At 31.0% G+C, this 20,995-nt stretch overlaps 1 protein-coding gene across 13 annotated transcripts in view; it reads right to left on the minus strand.

Annotated features, from left to right (window-relative positions):
• The window catches only part of LOC105423816 (centromere protein I), a 13,395-nt gene extending 2,428 nt beyond the window's left edge, over positions 1 to 10,967 (minus strand). For 2 of the 13 annotated variants that reach the window (XR_016139584.1, XM_089078408.1), the window contains exons 1-12: positions 9,988 to 10,957; positions 8,003 to 8,509; positions 2,653 to 2,865; positions 2,238 to 2,363; positions 1,906 to 2,055; positions 1,710 to 1,798; positions 1,342 to 1,472; positions 1,086 to 1,263; positions 792 to 904; positions 506 to 660; positions 218 to 418; positions 37 to 143 (exon numbers count right to left, since the gene is read on the minus strand). Coding sequence is in view for 12 of the 13 variants with exons in the window: in XM_089078408.1 (XP_088934534.1) it covers positions 37 to 143; positions 218 to 418; positions 506 to 660; positions 792 to 904; positions 1,086 to 1,263; positions 1,342 to 1,472; positions 1,710 to 1,798; positions 1,906 to 2,055; positions 2,238 to 2,363; positions 2,653 to 2,707 (1,305 nt within the window). In the remaining variant the exon portion in view is untranslated. The other 11 variants (XM_089078418.1, XM_089078410.1, XM_089078411.1 and 8 more) reach the window with 11 other exon arrangements.
• Positions 10,968 to 20,995: the final 10,028 nt, after the last annotated feature.

Below are 20,995 nucleotides of genomic sequence, written 5' to 3' on the forward strand. Positions count from 1 at the left end.
GTTACACATATTGAAAAAATAATATGCAATCCTTACCAAGTTTGTAATTAATTTTTGTAAGGATTTAATTATTTCACATTTTATGGTTAAATTGGATTCATAAAATATATTCTCCACATGTATCAAAATGTTTTCTTGTAATTCTGAAAATAATAAATTATTCTAACTTAACATTTTAACATTTTGAAAGCTAAACAGAACACTTCATATAAATTACCAGTTACTGAAATAGAAGTCATCCATTGTAACAAATCAAGAAACTTTAATAGATGTTCTCCCGTATTAAAATATAAATATTCATCAAAGAATAATTTAATTATAAGTATTCCTTCTTGCATATATCGAGAAAATTCAATTGTCATAGTGAGAAATTTATCCATTTCCTCATCGGAAAACTTTCCATTTTCCAATATAAATGCTGAAAATGTTAATATATTGGTTTTGTAATATAAAAAGTTTTTAAAATAGTTATAGTAGCAATATAAGCAAAAATATAAATACATACCTCTTATAAGCGTATTGTAAAGATTATATGAAAATCTACTTTGGTATTGAAAGTCAGCATAAGTAAGAAGATGATAACCAACCATATTTGCTAAAAGTGAAACAGCATTACAAGGCAATTCAACATTTTGATGATACTTTCCTAATTCTTCTATGCTGGAAGAAACAAAGCATATATGTTAAAATATTAATTATACATGTATGTATTTAAATATTAATATACATTTAAAATATTAATATATATTGAAAAAAGTTACAAAAAATATATGTAATTTTATATCATATACCTGCTTATATTAAAAATCGACTTTGCATATTTATCTTTAAAAATACTTGAGCCAATGTGAAAATAACCAACAGATGGTAAAAGCGCTTGTTTCTTCTTTTGAATTTTTGTACCCTATACACATTCAAATTTTTATAATTTACATTCTAAACTCACATCATTACATTTTGTGTATATGTGTGTATGTGTGCGCGCGTATGGTATGTGTGTGTGTAAAATATATAAATGTATGTAAATGTGTATGTACATGTGTGTGTGTATATATATATTTATTTATTTCTTTATTTATTTATACCTGATGTATGTTCCAATTAAAATAAACTTGACTGTTTTGATGAGATTGAATTTCTGCACGATCCCTAGCATCTTCTAACGCTAATCTCATGGATTCAGGTATAGGTTTCCACACACTTTCTACATTCACTGATTGTATTTTTTCAGGAACTAATTCTGGTTTATATGACTTAAATAATCTATAAATATGTCTATCTATAAATATGTTAAAAAAAATAATCTTTTTTAATTAAATAAATATTAGCAATTATACTTACGAAAGTAACGCAATAATGTGTGTTGGAGGTTTAGAATAATTTTTTTGAAGTGTTAATAATCTCATAACATCTCTACGAGAAACATCTTCTGGTTTTGTTAGCATGTAGATAAGACGCGCTATTTGATGTTCCTGAAATTTAAATTTACATTTAAACATGATGAAAATATTTTAAATGATTTGAAATTAAAAATTAATTCATTTATAATAAGGTAAAAATAATTTTTAATGTTTATTATATTTTTTAATGTTTATTGTTCTATTTTAACTCTAATTAACTAGTTGTCTTAAATAAACAATAAATATTTATATAAAAAAAGAATATAAAGTAGAAAAAGAATATAAAAGCAATAATAAAATATATATTACCAGTTTCTGTTTCTTGAGCATAGTATAGAAGAAAACATCATAATATATGTTGATCACTTTTCTATCTACTAATTCATAATTCCACAAACCTAAACATTAATATTTTCATACTTTTGTATCTGCATATATATTTATAACAAATAAACATACTAAATATATTTGTATAATAAACAAAAACAGAGAAGAATTAAATTACCTATGACCCATTGTATGATAACTGTACTAACAGTAAGTGGCAGATTGTTTAATGAAGATAAGCACCAAGTAATCATAGACTTTACTACTTTCTCGGGTACTTTGTACTTTGGAATTAGACATTTTATTAGCAATGTCAATTTAGCTGCAGCTAATATATATATTTAAAGATTAATTAATTCACAAATATATATGTATATGTATGCAGGGCGTATATATATATATATATATATATATATATATATATATATAAAGGTCATATAGCTTTTCAGTATATAAAATATATATATTAATATAAGTATTTATTACTTATTATATTAATGAAATACTAACGTAAATCTGTGTTTATAATAACATCTGTAAGTCTTTTCAGCATATCATTGTCTAATCCTCTATTAGTAACTTCCTCTTGTAACATGGTAAGAAGTATTTCAAATTCAGGAAACGGTGTACCTTTTACTAAAAGAAGAAAAACAGAACAAACTTAAAATCATTAATCATTATATTTGTATGTTGCTCTGATAACATCCACAGCATTGTTTAAATTTAGAATATATGTAAAATATAAACCATTTATAATTTAACGTATATAAAACATATATACTTAAAATGACATGTTTCAATGGAAGTAAAGAGGAAGTATATAGTCATAAGATTTGATTTGGTTCAAATCAAATCTTCCTCTTATATGCCATTCTTCCTTTTAGCTCCAATAACCACAAATAAATCTGTCATGTTTATAACTTACATTTTAGTGCTTTTATGAATTTTAAACACGTCTTCCTTGTTTCACTTTCTGCCATTTTTATTAAGTGTTCATTAATACAAGATTATATCAAACTTCTCTTCCTTTTTCATCTCATTTGAAATATAAACGATCCGAGAAAATCATTTAAATACTATCGAGATCCTGAGTGCTTTCCAGCTGCGGGACATAGTGTTACACAATATCGACTTGTAGCTGAAACACTATTTAGCTTTTTTATTTCACCGTTCGAGTGCAGGACAGTCATTTAACAAATTTTTTTCAGCCATACTAACTCCCATAAGCTCATCGATGTTAATGATTTTATATATTGTTAGTGGTATAGTAAGTTTACAATTTTACTTTATTTAAAATTATTTAATTTTATTAATCAATTAAATAATTTTTATATAGAAAATGATATCCAATATCATTTTCGATAGAAAATGATATCCGCTCCAGTGATACCAAATGCAAAAATGTTAGTATCCATGAAGTGACATAAAACAACGTATCAACATTTTAGTTGTGTATGATTGTGTCGTGGCATAGTTGGAAAGCACTGGATTGTACACTGTGTTAGTGTCGGTCCACAATAGATGATTTAACCTTTAAGAAGTAAGAAATTGATCAATTATAATCGAATATGAAAAGAATAATCGACTATGATTGGTCAATTTCTTACTTCTTAAAGCTTAAATCACCTATTGTGGACCGACACTTACACAGTGGGTACTTTCCATTTAGTGACACAAGTCGACATAAGTATCATTTTGCCCTTGCCCTTAATCATTGAAAGCCAAGAAAGATAGAGCGATACTTGTGTCGACTTGTGTTACTAAATGGAAAGCACTCAGTGTTGCCTGTATACGTTGCTGGAAAGCATCCTATTAAGGATCGGCTGGAGACAGCGTGAAGACTTCTCGCGGCCGGCTGTGAATTATGGATTCGCTAATACATTATTATAGCTAAAATACAGAGAATCATAAAAAAAATCGTGATATTCGTAATCAATAGAATCATTAGCAGGTCGAATCATTAACAGAGCCACTTTTTGAAAAAAAGATCAAAATAAAATTTTAAGTAACGTGCAGATCATGTAGCTCCTCGCGAGTCAGGTGCAGTTAGCCTATTTTGTTTATTATAAATTTTTGAGAGTCAAAATGCAAAATCTGGGTCTGTCGCGCCCTAATTATAATTATATAAGAAATATATTAAAAAAAGTTTCATGAGACAATATAGTTTCTTCAAAGAGAAAAAATGTTTTAGCGAATATTACTAGATTTATATATATGGGAATATTTCAGTGGTAACATACTGGTAGCTTGACAAGGAAAACTGCCAGTTTTGATGTCTTTGTCTCGCATATGTATATGTACTTTGAATATGTATAACGTCCATGTAGCTACAAATATCAATATACTCCGAACATGGATATGACTATTGAAAGAAAATGTGAGATAAAAAGTTAAATAGAAAAAAAGACAAAATGTATGATAGAGGAACAATGATAGCAATAGTTATTATCTTACATCTCTCAACAATTGTACACATCTCCGATAGCAAAACCTGCAGAAACAGATTTTGAGCAAAGCCTGCTAATATTTAATGGCAAAAAAGCAACAAATTGCACACAGAGTCTGTAATATCTGACGTTGGGAGCAAACTACCCTCAAAAATAGAACAAAGCCTGCTGATATGTTATGTCAGCAGAGTGCTAGCAAAAACCGAGCAGAGCTTGTTATTACCGTTTGAGCAAAAAGGCAACAAATTGTACACAGAGTCTGTAATATTTGATGTGAGCAAACTGTCCTCAAAAATATGATAAAGCTTGCTATGCCAGTAGATTGTTAGTAAAAATCGAGCAGAACTTGTTATCAATGTTTGATGGCAAAATGGCAACAAATTGCACACAGAGTCTGTAATATCTCAATGTGAGCAAACTCTCTTCAAAAATATGACAAAGCTTGCCGACATACTATGCCAGCAGATTGGCAACAAAAACCGAGCAGAGCCTGTCATTACGCATATTTAAACACAATAATTGGAAAACTATCGCTAGATGGCGTCCGTTTCTCGCATGCAAAATTTATCAAACTTTCTATATAAGCGAAATCATAATCAAAAATCATAATTAAAATTTAAACATGCATTTATTGTTTACGTATTTTTATGTATATGTTTGATGCAAGACGTAATAGTCCAACAAAGAAGTTAGGGCAAACTCCGTTCAATTTTTGGTGCCAATCTGCTGGCATAGTACGTCAACAGACTTTGCTCGGTTTCTGTCGTCAATCTGTTCGCATAGTATGTCAGTAGGCTCTGCTCGGTTTCTGCCGCCAATCTGTTTGCATAGCATGTCAACAGACTCTATTCGATTTCTGCCGCCAATCTTCTGGCATAGCATGTCAGCAGGCTTGTCAACAAATTCCGAGCCTAATACGGATACAGATGGCTATGGATTTGCCCAAATAAGAAGGGAGGGTGTACGTCACGACGGGGCCCGACCACGAACCGATCGTGAAAAACTTGTAACTATTTTGCGAAAAAATACCACCTCAGCCAGGAATCGAACCTGGATCTCCTGCTTACCGGGCAGGCATCTTATCCTTTCAACTACCGAGGCATGTGATGATATTTATCGCAATAACGTGTTTAGAATAACAAGTCAACAATCAATGATATACACACATATACATATATTACAATATACATATATATATGTATATTTTCTCAAATCCCCACGACCGGTATTCCAGAGAGATGATGGTCCTATTCTCTCGAGATGATGGTCCTATTCTCTCGAGTCAATATTTGATCGAATTTGTTGCCAATTTGCTAGCAAATTGCTAACATTTTATTTGCTGGGATAGTATGTCGCATTATGAAATTATGAATAAGATGTATATAAACATATTAGAATAAACATGCCCGTGTCTTGTATATAGGATGAGCCAGCTAACTTGCAGACTTCTAAGAACTTGTAAAAAAATTATATAAAAATATAAAAATTTATATAAAAAATTGTTATATATAAAAATTATATGACTTCGGGGGTCATTGCATAGAGTACAAATTTTTTTTATAAATGAAGACATTTAAAAAATTTCAGAATTAATTTCATTTTTTAGATGAAAATATCTTTTTTTGTTATAAGTAATATGATGCCTCTTGTTATTCTGGATATAAAAATACTAAAATACAAATGTCGAAAAATCAATAGTTTATGAGATATTTTATATTTTAGTTTCACATATTCTGATATACAATATAAAATATTTCACAAATTATTCATTTTTTTTGTACCTTAATACTTTTATTCATAAAATAATGAGACAAACCAATTGGAGTTAGGAAGATACATAATTGCTTTAAAAATGAATTATGCAATAGGCAAAATGTAAGTACATATTTTTTTAGCTTTCTTTACATCAATCGATTTGTCTTTTTATTGTATATATAAAAGTATTAAGATACAGTTATAAAAAAATATGTGAGAATATGTGAGACTAAAGTATAAAATATCTCTTAAACTAATGGATTTTTTGACATTTGTATTTTAATACTTTTATATTCAAAATAACTAGAGCAATCATATTATATAAACATACAAAAATATAAACATACAAAAAATATATAATTTTATTTAAGAAAACAATATTGATTTTGAAATTTTTTGCGCCGCCTATAAAAAAATGTATACATTATATAATGACTCTCTCGAAATTATGCAACTTTTATGTATAACACTTTTTTCTACAACTTATTGTTGTAGAAAATACAAAATAGGATGAGATATCTAATATTGCACATATCGAAAAACTTGTAAATATTTACAAGTTTTTCGAAATGTGCAATATTAGATATCTCATCCTATTTTGTATTTCTTCATCATGTTTACTATTATTCTATTACTATTATTTATTATTATACATTTTGAAACATACATATAAATTTTAGATATTATAAGTATACATATACGCATACACACACACACACACACACACACACACACACACACACACACACACACACACACACACATATATTATGTATATAAATAAAATGTATATAAATAAAAAATTTATAAAAAGCGGGGGCTTATTTGTCTTGTTGCACCACTGCTTTTTATTTCAAAAAGCCAAACAGTATTTCCCCACGGAGCATATTTTTTAAGAAACGGAATCTAACTTTATATTTTTTTCAATTTGATAATTTTTTATTATTTTATTTAATTAATATATTAATTAAATTAAATGATAAAAAATTATAGATAATTATTAATATATATTATTTGCATAAAATGATGAAAAATTATCAAATTAAAAAAATATGAGATTAGAGGATTCCGTTTCCTGAAAAATATGCTCCATGGGGAACCAATAGGCCTATTCTCTAACTTCTTAACGATACTTTCACTAGCTAGGGATGTCGTTACGCAGATTTAATGACACTATAACGAAAAATGGTATTCTGTAATTTAACGTAACAATAAATGTCGTTAAAAGTATCGATAAAGTATCGAAGTATCGAATGTTGTCGTTAAGATATCGAGGGATATCGAACCCCTCGATAAGCCATAATGACAACATAACTAGACATATCAATCAATAGCAACGTTCCGAAGCGGCTCCGAATAGTAGTACGGAAGTGTGTAAATATAGTATAATTTTATAATTTAAATATATGAACATCATAAACTTATTTTAAACATATTAAATATTAAGAAGAGCATGCAAAAAATAATATTACAATAAAATATTTTAATTAAAAGCAATATATCATCAATGTTATAATATCTAAGGATATTAAAATAAATAAATAAATAGATATAGGTTATATTTTATGAATTATATGTAATGTAAATCAAATGTTTTTCATAAAAAATTTTAAGATGTTAAGATTTTCTGTTATTTTTGAGATAAAATGGCAAAAGGATATTTGACATGGAATATATTACTTAAAAAAATTTTTTAAATATGTAGAAAAAAGAAATTTAAACAAATAATTTAAATAATTATATTTAATAACATTAAATTACATTAAATATTTAATTAAATTATTAATTAAATATTTATTAATAATAATTAATAATAATAATAATAATTAAATTATTAATTATTATTATTATTAATTATTATTAATAATAATTTATTATTATTATATTTAATAATTTAAAAAAATTATGTATTAATTTTTTATGTAATCTGTTGTATATAACACTAAGTATTTTTAACACTCAAAATAAATAATTAATCATTGGCCAATTGAACTGCTAATAATTAATATAAATTTCATATATAATTTATTAATACTTTATCATATATTACTTAAATTATTTATATATACTTACTTTGACATTGCACAGACTTTATTTATCTCTTCTACTATTTCCCATAATTAAAGCTTTACCACTTTACTGTAAGTTTATAACCTTATCATCGATAATTTATTTTCACATTCCTAAACTCATCAAAAAAGGATGTTAGAAAAGAGATTTTATTGGTTGGATATTACAACGAAAAAATTGTATGAAACCGAGTATATTCGTTACGATAACGACATCGAAATCACATTTTGTATCGATATCGTTTTGTTAGCTTGTGTACAGAATAGCTTTGTCGTTATAATATTGCCAGCACAAGCGATGATTGTCGCGTATATGTATACGTAACGATAACATTGTCGTTTCGAAGTTAGAGAATAGGCAGGATACAGGATCATCATACAGAAGCATCATACAGAATACTTAAAATCGGAACAGAAAGCTAAATGAAATTTTCGGAATGATGCTGATTGGCTGTCTCCACCATTTCACCTTTCCGTTCTGATTCCGTTTTCCGTGCCCATGGAACAGCATCTTAAAAGTGTGAGAAGCAGGCTATCAGTGCTATTGGCTGTGTTCAACTCAAATAGCTTTGCAATTGTGTAAGGTTCTTAAATGTGATTAGTTTATATAGTTTAGATCAATGAGAAACTAAGGGGAAACTAAAAAAATCCATCATATTAAAGATTTTTACAACAGTTGCAAAACTACTTTCTCTGCTGAACGTAGCCATTATGTCATTTTATCATTAAATATAAAACAACGATAGAATGACACAATAGCGTTAAATAACAAATAAATTTGAAATAGATAAAATAACGATGAAAATAACTATTAAATTAGTTACTTAAAAAAATGTAATTAAGTTAAGTTACAGTTATAAATAGAAAAAAGAAACGAAGTTAAATTATAGTTATTGAAAAAAAAGTAATTGTAACTTCGTTACAAGTAATGAATTACTTCCTAACCCTAGTATTTTTTATATCCAGATAACAAGAAGCATCATATTACATATAACAAAAATATATATTTCTGTCTAAAAAATGAAATTAATCCTGAAATTTTTTAAATGTTTTCGTTTAAAAAAAAAATTTATACTTCATATAATAACTTCCTCGAAGTCATACAATTTTTATATATAACAACTTTTGTATAATTTACAAGTTCTTAGAAGTCTGCAAGTTACCTCATCCTGTATATAAGACACGGGCATGTTTAATCTTATATCCCAGATAGTCAAGTAGATAGTGATATAACATATTGAGCGAACTATGCATGTGTTGCTATATATTTGCTGTATATTTGCTGACATCGAAATAGGACACATAACGAATACAACAATATGCCTGCTTATGGATGCAAGTTGACAAAATTTTAAGAGAATTTAAGAGAAATGGTCAACAATAGTAGTATGTTATGTTATCAGTAATATATTAACAATATGTCACCAACAAATGATTAATCGTTTCATCTTGAGCATTATGATAAAAACATGACGGCAACAAAACATATATAATGATTTCTATCCGTTGTCACATATATATTTTCAAACACGAAGATTTTTAATTGTAGTTCAATGTTAACAAAATAATATGAAATGTCACACGTTTATGGCAACTTTTCAGCAAAAAGACATATATTTTTCGAGATTTATATACAAGTTGTAAATATTCATTTCTAATTATACTTACAAATATATATGTATATATTATCCTAAGCAACTAATGTATGTATATTGCAACTTTATATTAATCATATAATATAGTAAAATAAAATAAGAAAATAAAATAGAAATATGAATAAAAATTAATAACATTCCCTGATAAATTAATACAATTTTGATTACATGGTAATATAGTTATATTAAAAGCGTTTTTGAAACAGTTTGTTGTCTTGAAATCTGTTTAAAAATTTCTTCTGATATAATTTTATTGCTATTTTGTTAAAAAATACGATATTTTTGGACACACGTTATTGTTTCAAAAATAATAAATTTATATATTCTCTATTACCTTTTGAACATTGTCGGTGTTGTTTCGAAATATTTACAATGCACAACTCTGGTAAAAATTGTGGACAGAATCGGACAGAAATGGATATGATTTCTATCTAATCTGTAAGCTGCTGATTTTATCTGTATACAGACAGCTAACAAAAACCGAAATTCGATTCTGTCTGTCATTTTTATTAGGGAAACTGACACAGAACATTTTGTTCGCATATTATCAGCATATGCAGCACTCATTGTTTGGTATATGTTGTCGTTATGTTATTGTTAACATGCTTTTGTGAGTGTGGATAGCATATTGATGATGACAAATTGCTTTCAAATTATTGCCAATTTATTATCAACATGTTGGTATTTGCGGATGACAAATTGACAACACGAGTTGTGGTTAAGTTGTGAATAATAGATTGATGCTGACATATTGCCATCGATTTGTCATTATTAAAATTATCATTCCATGGAGTTCAATGCGACAGACATAATGCTGCCTTATCTTGTCCCGAGTTTGTCTAAATTAATTGTTGCAATGACTTTCGGCTATATAACAGCAAATTTGAAACATTTTGCTATTTGGATTACTGAGCACTAATCACTTTCTCACTTTATTTTTGTACGAGATATTTCCACCATTTTCTGCTGAACGTTAAATACTTGTATAAGCATCTCATGCTAACAAAGGGAGAAAATATAGAGGAAAAGTGAGACGGAATATCCGTGTCCCGTTTGACCACGTCCCGATTAACCACTAGCCACTTACAGGGGTCGGCACTAAAATTTTTCCACTGTTCAAGCGTTGTGAGTGACTCTCCGTGCCCTGATTGATTATGTACCTTGCTCGCGCATGTGCAGTTCATTTTAACATACGTTGAAATCGGAAAAGTTGCTACTGTATGTACTGTGTCAAAATTGGCAGCAGGGCAGACCAACTCCCATTATTTGCAAGACCATTAAAACGGTACACTCAGCGCACTGGTGGCGCAATTAAAACTAATATGGCGGTCTCGCGGTAGAATTTAAATAATTTTTTTAAATAATAGTAATTCCTTCATTTCAATTATATATCAAGTATATGTATTTACATAATTATATGCAAATAATGAGAAAAAAATTTAAGATTAAAAAACTTTATTTTTTATTTTAAATATTTAGAACCAATTTTATTATATAGATCATATTGAAAGATATCTATTAGATTCGGAAAAAATTAACGGAGACCGACTGGATTTGAACTCGGGATCCCTCGTCTACCAATCCGACACTTAGTCTGCACGACCACGACGGATCCTCTCTGTTAGCTGTTTATATTCGTCTAATTCTTACAGTTCGGCCATTCTGGTATTACATTCGTCCCGAATGTACCGAGTCTTCCTCTATCGGACTTTTATCCGAAACTTGGAGCTTCTGCTCCCGACTTTGATCACTTCTTGAACGACCGACACACGACTTTGGAGTACTACCCCCGACTTTTTTCGTTCACTCCCGAACGATCGACCTGTCAGGTAACATAGGCTGAATCTTCTCTGAGGTAACATAGGCTGAATCCCACTTCTGAGATTGAAAGATATCTATTAGATTCGGAAAAAATTAATGGAGACCGACTGGATTTGAACTCAGGATCCCTCGTCTACCAATCCGACACTTAGTCTGCACGACCACGACGGCTCCTCTCTGTTAGCTGTTTATATTCCGAATCTCTTTCATGACCGCTTACGATCGTCTAATTCTTACAATATTATATAGATGCGTGTTTGAATATAATTATGTAAATATATATATTAGGTGTACAAAAAAGTTCAGAGCTTTTTTTTGTAAAATTCAATCTTTATTCAAAAACAAACAAAAAAATATTAATTAGCGAAATATTCCCCGTTTGCATCAATGACCTTTTGCCATCTTTCGGGTAGCTTGCGAATTCCTTGACGATAGAAGCTCACCGGCTTCGAAGCGATAAAGTCATCAATGCATTTTCGTATCTTTTCAAATCTCACGAAATGTGTATCAGCCAAATGATGCTGCAGTGACCGGAATAGGTAGTAATCGGAAGGCGCCATGTCTGGGCTATACGCCGCGGGAAAAGTTCCCAGCCTAACGCAAAGATATGGTCCTGAGTCGCTTTCGCAACATGTGGTCGAGCATTGTCATGAAGCAAGATCACTTTACGACGTCCTTGGCCAGTAAATGGCCTCTTTTCTTCTAATGCATCGCTCAAATTGGTCAATTGTTGTTGGTAGTGGTCTGCCGTGATTGTTTCACCCGGTTGTAACAACTCGTAATACAAAACACCTTTCCAATCCCACCAGATACAGAGCAAAACCTTCTTGGTGTGGATATTGGGCTTTGATATCGATGTCGAAGGTTGACCAGGGTCAATCCATTATTTTCTACGTTTAGGCATAAAGAATCCACTTTTCATCGCCTATAATGATTTTGTGCAGAAAATCTTTTTTTCCGGAACTTTGAAAGCAAAGTGAGTGCAGTGTCACGCCGACGATTTTTGTTGTCTTCGGACAATTCATGCGGAACCCATCTGCCTTCCTTCTGAAATCCTTTCCTATCGTATGTAAATGTACGAAAATGGTTTGCTGCGTAACGCCAAGCTGTTCTGCAAGCTCCTTTTCAGTTTGCGCAGAGTTTATATCCAGCAGTGCTTGCAATTCGTCCGTTTCACTCTTTTGAGGGCGCGCGGTTCCAGCACGCGGTTCATTTTCAAGACTGAAATCTCCTTGCCGAAATTTTTGATACCATCTTTTACATGTAGTATGACTTAGCGTTCTCTCCATATGCAGCACAAATCATTGCAGTGGCTTCAGTAGCATTTTTCTTCAGATGAAACGCGAAGTGAATGGAAAATCGAATATGCTCTTTTGTTATTGCCATCGTGAATACTACTGATTTTTGAGGTTATGTGCATCAAACGCCAAACCGTATAGCATTTTAGAAGGCCAAATGTCAACGCTTTAAAACCGCAAAAGGGCGGGAAGATATATAAAATTTAAATTGTTATTTCGGTTGTATGAAATCTAAAGCTCAGAACTTTTTTGTACACCTAATATATATATATATATATATATATATATATATATATATATGAGATCGAAAAAAATATTTCAAACTATATAAAACCAAAAATAAAGCAAAAAATATATTCTTCATTAAATTTTTTTTCTCAATTATATATTGCATTATGTGAATATGTATAACTGAAATTAAAAAATTATTTGTAAATATAATATTTTATACATAATACATAATAAAAAAATATAATAATATAATAAAATAATTTACACATACATAATAATAAAATAAAATAAATTATGAGACTGCAAAATATGATAAAAGTTTGAAAAAGGGATACAAGTATATAAAGAAAAGCACACGTTTAAAAATATGTAAAAATTATTATTATTTATTTTGTTGTAAATAAGCAAAATAAAGTTTTTACATTTTAAAGAAAATATTAAACATATTAAAAATGTAGTATCAAAATATTTTATATTACATATCCACAACGAAACTACTCGATCCTCGTTCTTGCTTGTAACAAAAACACGACAATATTAACATTTTGTTCCGATATTCATTGCTAGTACTGAAAGTATAGTTCACGTATATTATAGATTTTCAGTACTTGCAATGAATATCAGAAAGCAACCTGAAACACTATTAAACACTCAGAATGAATATTTTACAATAATCGTTAATTCACAGTGATCGTTAATAAACAATAATATTGACGATAAACCAGTAAAATCATATAATTTTTCTATACTTATGAGAGTAAACATCTTTTTTCATTGACGCACTCTGATAGAACCGAGGGCGCATAACGAAGAACTCGCGACCATTTGAATTTGCTGGTCCTGACTGGCAGCTTTCCTTGTCAAGCTACCAGTATGTTACTGAATATCTCCATATATATTATATATATAAATCTAGTAATATCCGCTAAAACATTTTTTCTCTTTGCAGAAGCTATATTGTCCATAGACATTTATAGTATGTTTTGATACAAATTAAAGGCGCATTCGAGATGTACCCACTAAGATATTACACAAATATTCTGAGTATATACATATAATCAGAATACATGCAGTATAAGTAGCAAAGTTTGTTATTTCCTGAGTATATCCTTAAAAAATACGAGAAATAATATTATGCAGAGATATTATATAAATTTTCTCCGTATATTATCGATGATCAGATATTCTGTATGAGTACAGAATATCGGTATGATATCAGGTCCGCTAAGGACGAGCCATATTAATATTTGAATCTTTTTTAGTGCGATTAGAGCACACAAGTATACAACAAGCATTTTTGATTTACAAAAAATTATTATATTATTAAATTATTAAATTATTAATAATAATAATTACATTATCCTAATAGCATATAATATCATTCGAATATTCTACACTCGTACTGAAAGTACTGTGATCATATGTACCCATATAGTACATTGTCTAATATACCAGAGAACATTCATATGACATCTTGATGATATATCATTTCTCGTATATTCTTAAGAATATACCGAATATATCCTATCATCCCAGTATATGATCTTATATGAATATTCGAGTATTTATATTGAATGTACTGTGATCATACCGAAGATACTAAGATTATTCGCATAAAATCTGTGTAGAATATCATTTGTTATATCCTAAGTAGAAAGATGACATTATGACGATGATTTCAGATTATTTTTCGTCATTCGACATCAGTGTACTAAATAATGACGTAAAATAAACGTAACGTTTGTCACAAAATATTACCGTTATAAATATATCGTCACCCTAATAGCACATAATATTCGAATATTCTATACTCGTACTGAAAGTATTGTGGTCATACGTATTATTGCCTAATATACCAGAAAATATTCATATGACATCTTGATGGTATATAATTTCTCGTATATTCTTAAGTTCATCTTCAGAATATACCGAATATACCCTATCAGCATCTCATGCGAATATTTTGTATTTATACTGAATGTACTGTAATCATACCGATGATATTAAGATTATTAATCTTGTATAAAATCTGTGTAGAATATAATTTATAAGTGTAACATTTGTCACGAAATATTATCGTTATAAACATATTGTCATTTAATCGTAATTTTTAATGAATAAATAATGAAATAACATTATTAATTATTATCTTTCTTAATTAACTGTAATATATAAATAAGAAAAATATTTCCCATATTTAATACAATTATTGACAAATTCATAAACAAATAAAATACATTCAGCAATTTATAAACAATTTTCATAATAAAAATGATTCTCATTAAATACAATATAGGTTCACGCATCTATAAATGTAATTAAATTATCCACAAGAATTACATATGCAATCAAGATCAAAATTAAGACTATATGACAATATAGTAACATTCATTAACCGGATCTATCATATTTTATGTCAAAATTCCGTGTTTACTTATATCATCATTTCAGTTGCAGGTTTCATCTCATTATAGAAGTTAGGCAACATTGAGCAGGATTCTAGGTAGGATGGGTGATCGTTTTAAAAACATACAATGATGGAACGTTCTCAGAATAGACGAGTGATATTAGGATAGATTAATTACATTAGATCAAAGAAACACATGTACATTGTACATCATTACTTTTGAAATGCCATTATAAATTCAGAGATATATTCACGATGTATTTTATTTAATTTAATTTTATTCAGACAAATTTGCATAGCAGCATAACCATATGCATAAGGACATTTATGCATAGGACATCCTTTCGCATTTTACATGTGTCTTTATGATAGAAATGCGATTGGATAATATTCCTTATGTATATAGTTATGCTGTTATACAAATTTGTCCGGATAGGCCCTAATAGCAGACCAATTATACATATAGAGTGCACTCGTTTACGCAAGGTTTTGTGCATTCACTGCTTTCTCATCTGCTTATCACGTGATCGAAATTTATCGAACGGATAGCTGAATAACTGCACAGATATCTTCCAATAGAATGAGCCGATTGTTTAAATGGTAAGTAAACAGACAATTTATTTATACATAAATTTATATTCGAGTAATTAAAATGTAATAAAACTTTTTTATTGTATAAAAGATAATATTTTTATTGATATTAAATTTAATTGATATAAACAATGGATATTATAAAGATATTTAATCTATAAATTTTATCTAAAGATTAGATATTAATTTTTTGTGAATTATATCTTTAAGCATATTTTATTTAAAAAAAATTTTATTTTCAGAAATCATAATAGAAATTATATGTAATCCCACATAGAACAAAACCCTCCAGTAGACGTCCATTAGACGTCGGTCATGGATATTTGGAACATTCCTAATAACACATGATATCATTCAAATATTCTACATTCGTACTGAAAGTACTGTGGTCATACGTACTATTGCCTAATATACTATTGCCTAATATACTAGAGAACATTCATATGACATCTTGATGGTATATCATTTCTCGTATATTCTTAAGCTCATCTTCAGAATATACTCTATCAGCACATGATCTCATACGAATATTCTGTATTTATATTGAATGTACTGTGATCATACCGAAGATACTAAGATTATTCGTATAAAATCTGTGTAAAATGTTATTTGTCGTGTCCCAAGTAGCAAGATGACATCATTATGACGATGATTTAAAATTATTTTTCGTCATTCGACGTCAGTGTACTAAATAATGACGTAAAATAAACATAATATTTGTTACGAAATATTATCGTTATAAATATATCATCATTTAATCGTTATTTTTAATAAATAAATAATGAAATAATATTAATTAATTATTATTTTTCTTAATTAACTAATATATAAAGTAATATATAAATAAGAAAAATATTTCCCACATTTAATACAATTATTGACAAATTCATAAACAGATAAACAAAATATATTCAACAATTTATAAACAATTTTCATAATAAAAATGATTCTCATTAAACATAATATAAATTCACGCATCTATATATGTAATTAAATTATTCCTAAGAATTACATATGCAATTGAGATTTTAAAATTAAGACTATTTATATGACAATATAGTAACATTCATTAATCGGATCTATCATATTTTATGTCAAAATTCCGTGTCCACTTATATCATCATTTTAGTTGCAGGTTTCATTCCATTATAGAAGTTAAGCAGCATCGAGCAGAATCCTAAATAGGATTAGTAACCGTTTTAAAAACATGCAATCATACATAGATAAAAATGATAAAAAATGTGTCATTACTTTAAAACGTCTCTAGTTTCGCGTAGATCGCATAGATTGTTTCGCAGGATAGCGTCGGTCGGATATGATCAGGATTTGGTAAGAGAAATAAAATATCGTGAGCCTCTTTAGTTTATATATGTCTATATTTACAGTTCCGACTGACTGAGGTTTTTGTATGTACAATATTTACAAGTATCTTTTTGAATTTCGCCGTTGGTACTGTGAAAAGAGGCGCGGTTTCTATGTATTGTATAATCGCTCTGCTCGCGGTCGGTTCTGCGAATTCGGCGCGTACACGGTAGGCGCGGCGCGGGCGCGACGGTGCGCGGAGTTTTCGGCCGGCTTGTTGTGACGGATCAGCTGTTTGCGTGTATGGTTTGTCAGGGATTCGTGCTATGACGTTTAGAATGCAGGAAGCTCCCTGCTTCTCGATCGTCAGAGGTGGAAGGTGTGCACAAGGGCTTACTTTTCGGAGCCCAGATTGAGAAGCTCCTCAATCTGTGAATAGCTTGTGCGCTTGTGGATTAAAGGAGCGATCGGCCAGAAGCTCCACGATAGGTAGCACCCTAGATCGCTTTTGGAGATGACTGGGAGTATCGAGAGCAGTACTGGACTGGCTACTGTCTCTATCGGAGATAGGTCTCGATTATCTCTCGGAGTCGCCTAATATATCCGAGCCGGCCGTCGGTCGGGAATCGTCGGGTACGGGTCGGCCGAACTCGGGTCGGGGTAGTTGCGGGGGATGCCTTTGCCGGAATCCTCGCGATAATTCGCCAAACGCGCTCGGGAATTCCGCGAGGATGTTCGGTGGCGCGGTCGGTAGCGGGGCCGGCGGCGATGGCCTTACCGTGTGTTTGTCCACGCAGTGCGCACGTGAAGCCGCGTGATCTCTGGTTTGCCGCGTCCGTTGTTCGATGGGATTTTCACGGTGGGATCGCAGAAGGATCGCCGTGTCGGCGCCCCGACGGTTGATCGGTCAAGGACGCTTTAATATTATTAATAATTGAGGGGGGTGAGTCGGGTGTCGTTATAACTTTTTCTCATTTTTTTTTCATTTTTTTCACTTATTTTCCGTAAGAGGTGTCAGGTAAATTATAAATTTTCACAATCTATATGGCTGTCTGGGATACATTTATGCCCTACATGATACTGTTTTTAAACCATTTTCATTCCATGGCCATACTGCGGGATATTTTCCAATACATACTAGGGATTAGGTTAGTGAGCGGTAGTAACGATCTAAATACATTCCACAGTATATCGCAGTATGTTTATTCCGAATGTTCGGAGAATATTTCGAATATACTTGTATGATATCCTGTGAAACGTTCTCATAATAGAGGGATGCTATTAGGGATCCATTAGACGGCCATTAGACTTCCAATAGACATCCATAAGAAATCCACAATTCCGCTTCTTGGAAGTCTATGAGATCTCTATTACACATCTTTTCCATAGACGTCTGTTAGACGTTACGTGGATCACTAATAGAGGATTCATAGAATCTCGGTAGACGATTCACACGGAACAAAAACCTTTAATAGATGTCCATTAGAGGTTCATCATGGAGGTTTGTAACTTTTATTAGACGTCCATGAATCCTCCAGAAGACCTCTACAGAAAAAGTTAATAAAAAGAATTTTTTATGATGCTAAACAAAAATATTTTTTTGAAGGAACAAAGCGCACATACATACGTAACGTGCAATGGAACTAATAAAATCTTTTTTTATCGTAAACGTCGGTAACGTCACATAATTTTTCCGAGGGTCACCCATCCTTGTAGTATACACGGTCGAGCTTGCTTTACTTACGTGATCGACTGAAATCAGATACTAGAACAATAGTATAATTAAACTTAGAACTTTGATGTAAAAACCCTAATAGCACTCGTCTATTCTGAGAACGTTCCATGGAATATCATACAAGTATATTTGAGATATTCTTCACATTCGACATACGATGTGTTACGTCCGGGAGACTCCACGAATTCTTCTCTTTCGGAAAAAGACAACGGCTACTAATCTGAAAATGAAGCGCTTCGAACGATCTAAAGAAACCCTAAATAAATAAACAAAAATCCCTTTCGAGATACGTCTCACTATCAAAAAAAATAATTCTTGCGATAGACCGCTTTGTCGGCACCGACAAGTTTATGACATACCAATAAAATAAAAAAATATTAACAAAAGCAAATTCCTAACGGATAAGAAACGCGTCAGATCGTTTGAGAGTGACACTCCCCAAATTGATAGGGAAACTAAGGAAACACCAATCAAGAAGAAACGATTAGCGGCCGTTGGCGGCCACACCAATGAATGATTGAGGGTGTGGAATGGCGGGAAAATTTTTACTAACTAATTCCATCATTCGCTAGGAAATCTGGAAATATAAAAACAATCACAATTCACAGAACACTGATCCCTTCCTTCCTCTATACTCACAATTTTTCTAAACTATCATTCGACAAGCCAACGCGGAAATCCATCACGCCCTCAGATATTCCCTTCGGAACCCTTTAAAAACCGCGACTTGGAGCGGATCGCTCTCTTCCCGCTTCTCATCGCTCCACGCCTTCACGGACGGGACCATCCGAAGTTGTCGAAAAATCTTTTTATCAGTTAGAATCTGCGCGATTCTTACATTTTTCGTGTGATTTGATCCAGCCTAGCCATTACACTTCTCGTCCATCACCAGCGCTACAATAAAAGTCCATCTTTATCACTTTTTCTCGCGGTAGACTGGCTGTTTGATTCGTGACCTCTAGATATTTGTTTCATTAAAACACTCCAACATTCCAAATTGGCAAGCCGCCGATTAACTCGGTGAAGCTGCCTTCCCCGATTTCTTCACACTCCGACTTGGCAAGCCGCCGATTAACTCGGTGAAGCTGCCTCCCCCGATTCCACAACATTCCAACCTGGCAAGCCGCCGATTGATTCGGTGAAGCTGCCTTATCACGATTCCTCAATTTCCTTTTTTTTTACCACTCTCGCCTCACATTCTCTTTCATCTGACTCTCTTTTACATAGTGAACCAAACGAACGCCATCCCGAATAGACGAACGAAACGGGCATTGCAACACCGTCGGGAGAAGTCTAATAAGCGGATTCGTCGCGAAACCGGCCACGCCGAAGAACTCGCGGAGCAGTTGATAGGCGTAGAACCGAGTCTAACTAACATCACCTTGCAACAGTACGCCACCGCTCTCCGCTCCGTATATCATTAAATTGTTGACGTGTTATTCTAAACACATTATTTATATACACGCGCGCTCATTTGTCACTTTTAATCTGATCCACTGTAAAAACTATTCGCGCTAAACTAGTCGCACGCAATTTGCTAAAGGAAAAAGTTGTTTCTTTTAGCATAAAGAATCACGTAGTATACTCCAAATGCGGGAGTTTTGAGACACCCTGTGTGTGTGTGTGTGTGTGTGTGTGTGTGTGTGTGTGTGTGTGTGTGTGTGTGTGTGTAAAAATTTGTTATAAATAACAAATGTGTGTGTGTGTATATATATATATATATATACACACATATATATATATACATATATATATATATATACACACACATATATATATATATATACATATATATATATATACATATACACTATGTTGTATATCATGTTTTGGGAAATGTACTTTTAGTGGAAGTACATTGTGTGATGCAATTTATGTAATATACAATGTAATATAATGGTATAAATATAAAAATATACAACAGAACGAAAATTTTATCACATAAATAAAATAATCA

This window comes from Pogonomyrmex barbatus, unplaced genomic scaffold, assembly GCF_055798465.1.
Source record: "Pogonomyrmex barbatus isolate J1 unplaced genomic scaffold, ASM5579846v1 scaffold23, whole genome shotgun sequence".
Lineage (NCBI taxonomy): Eukaryota > Metazoa > Arthropoda > Insecta > Hymenoptera > Formicidae > Pogonomyrmex > Pogonomyrmex barbatus.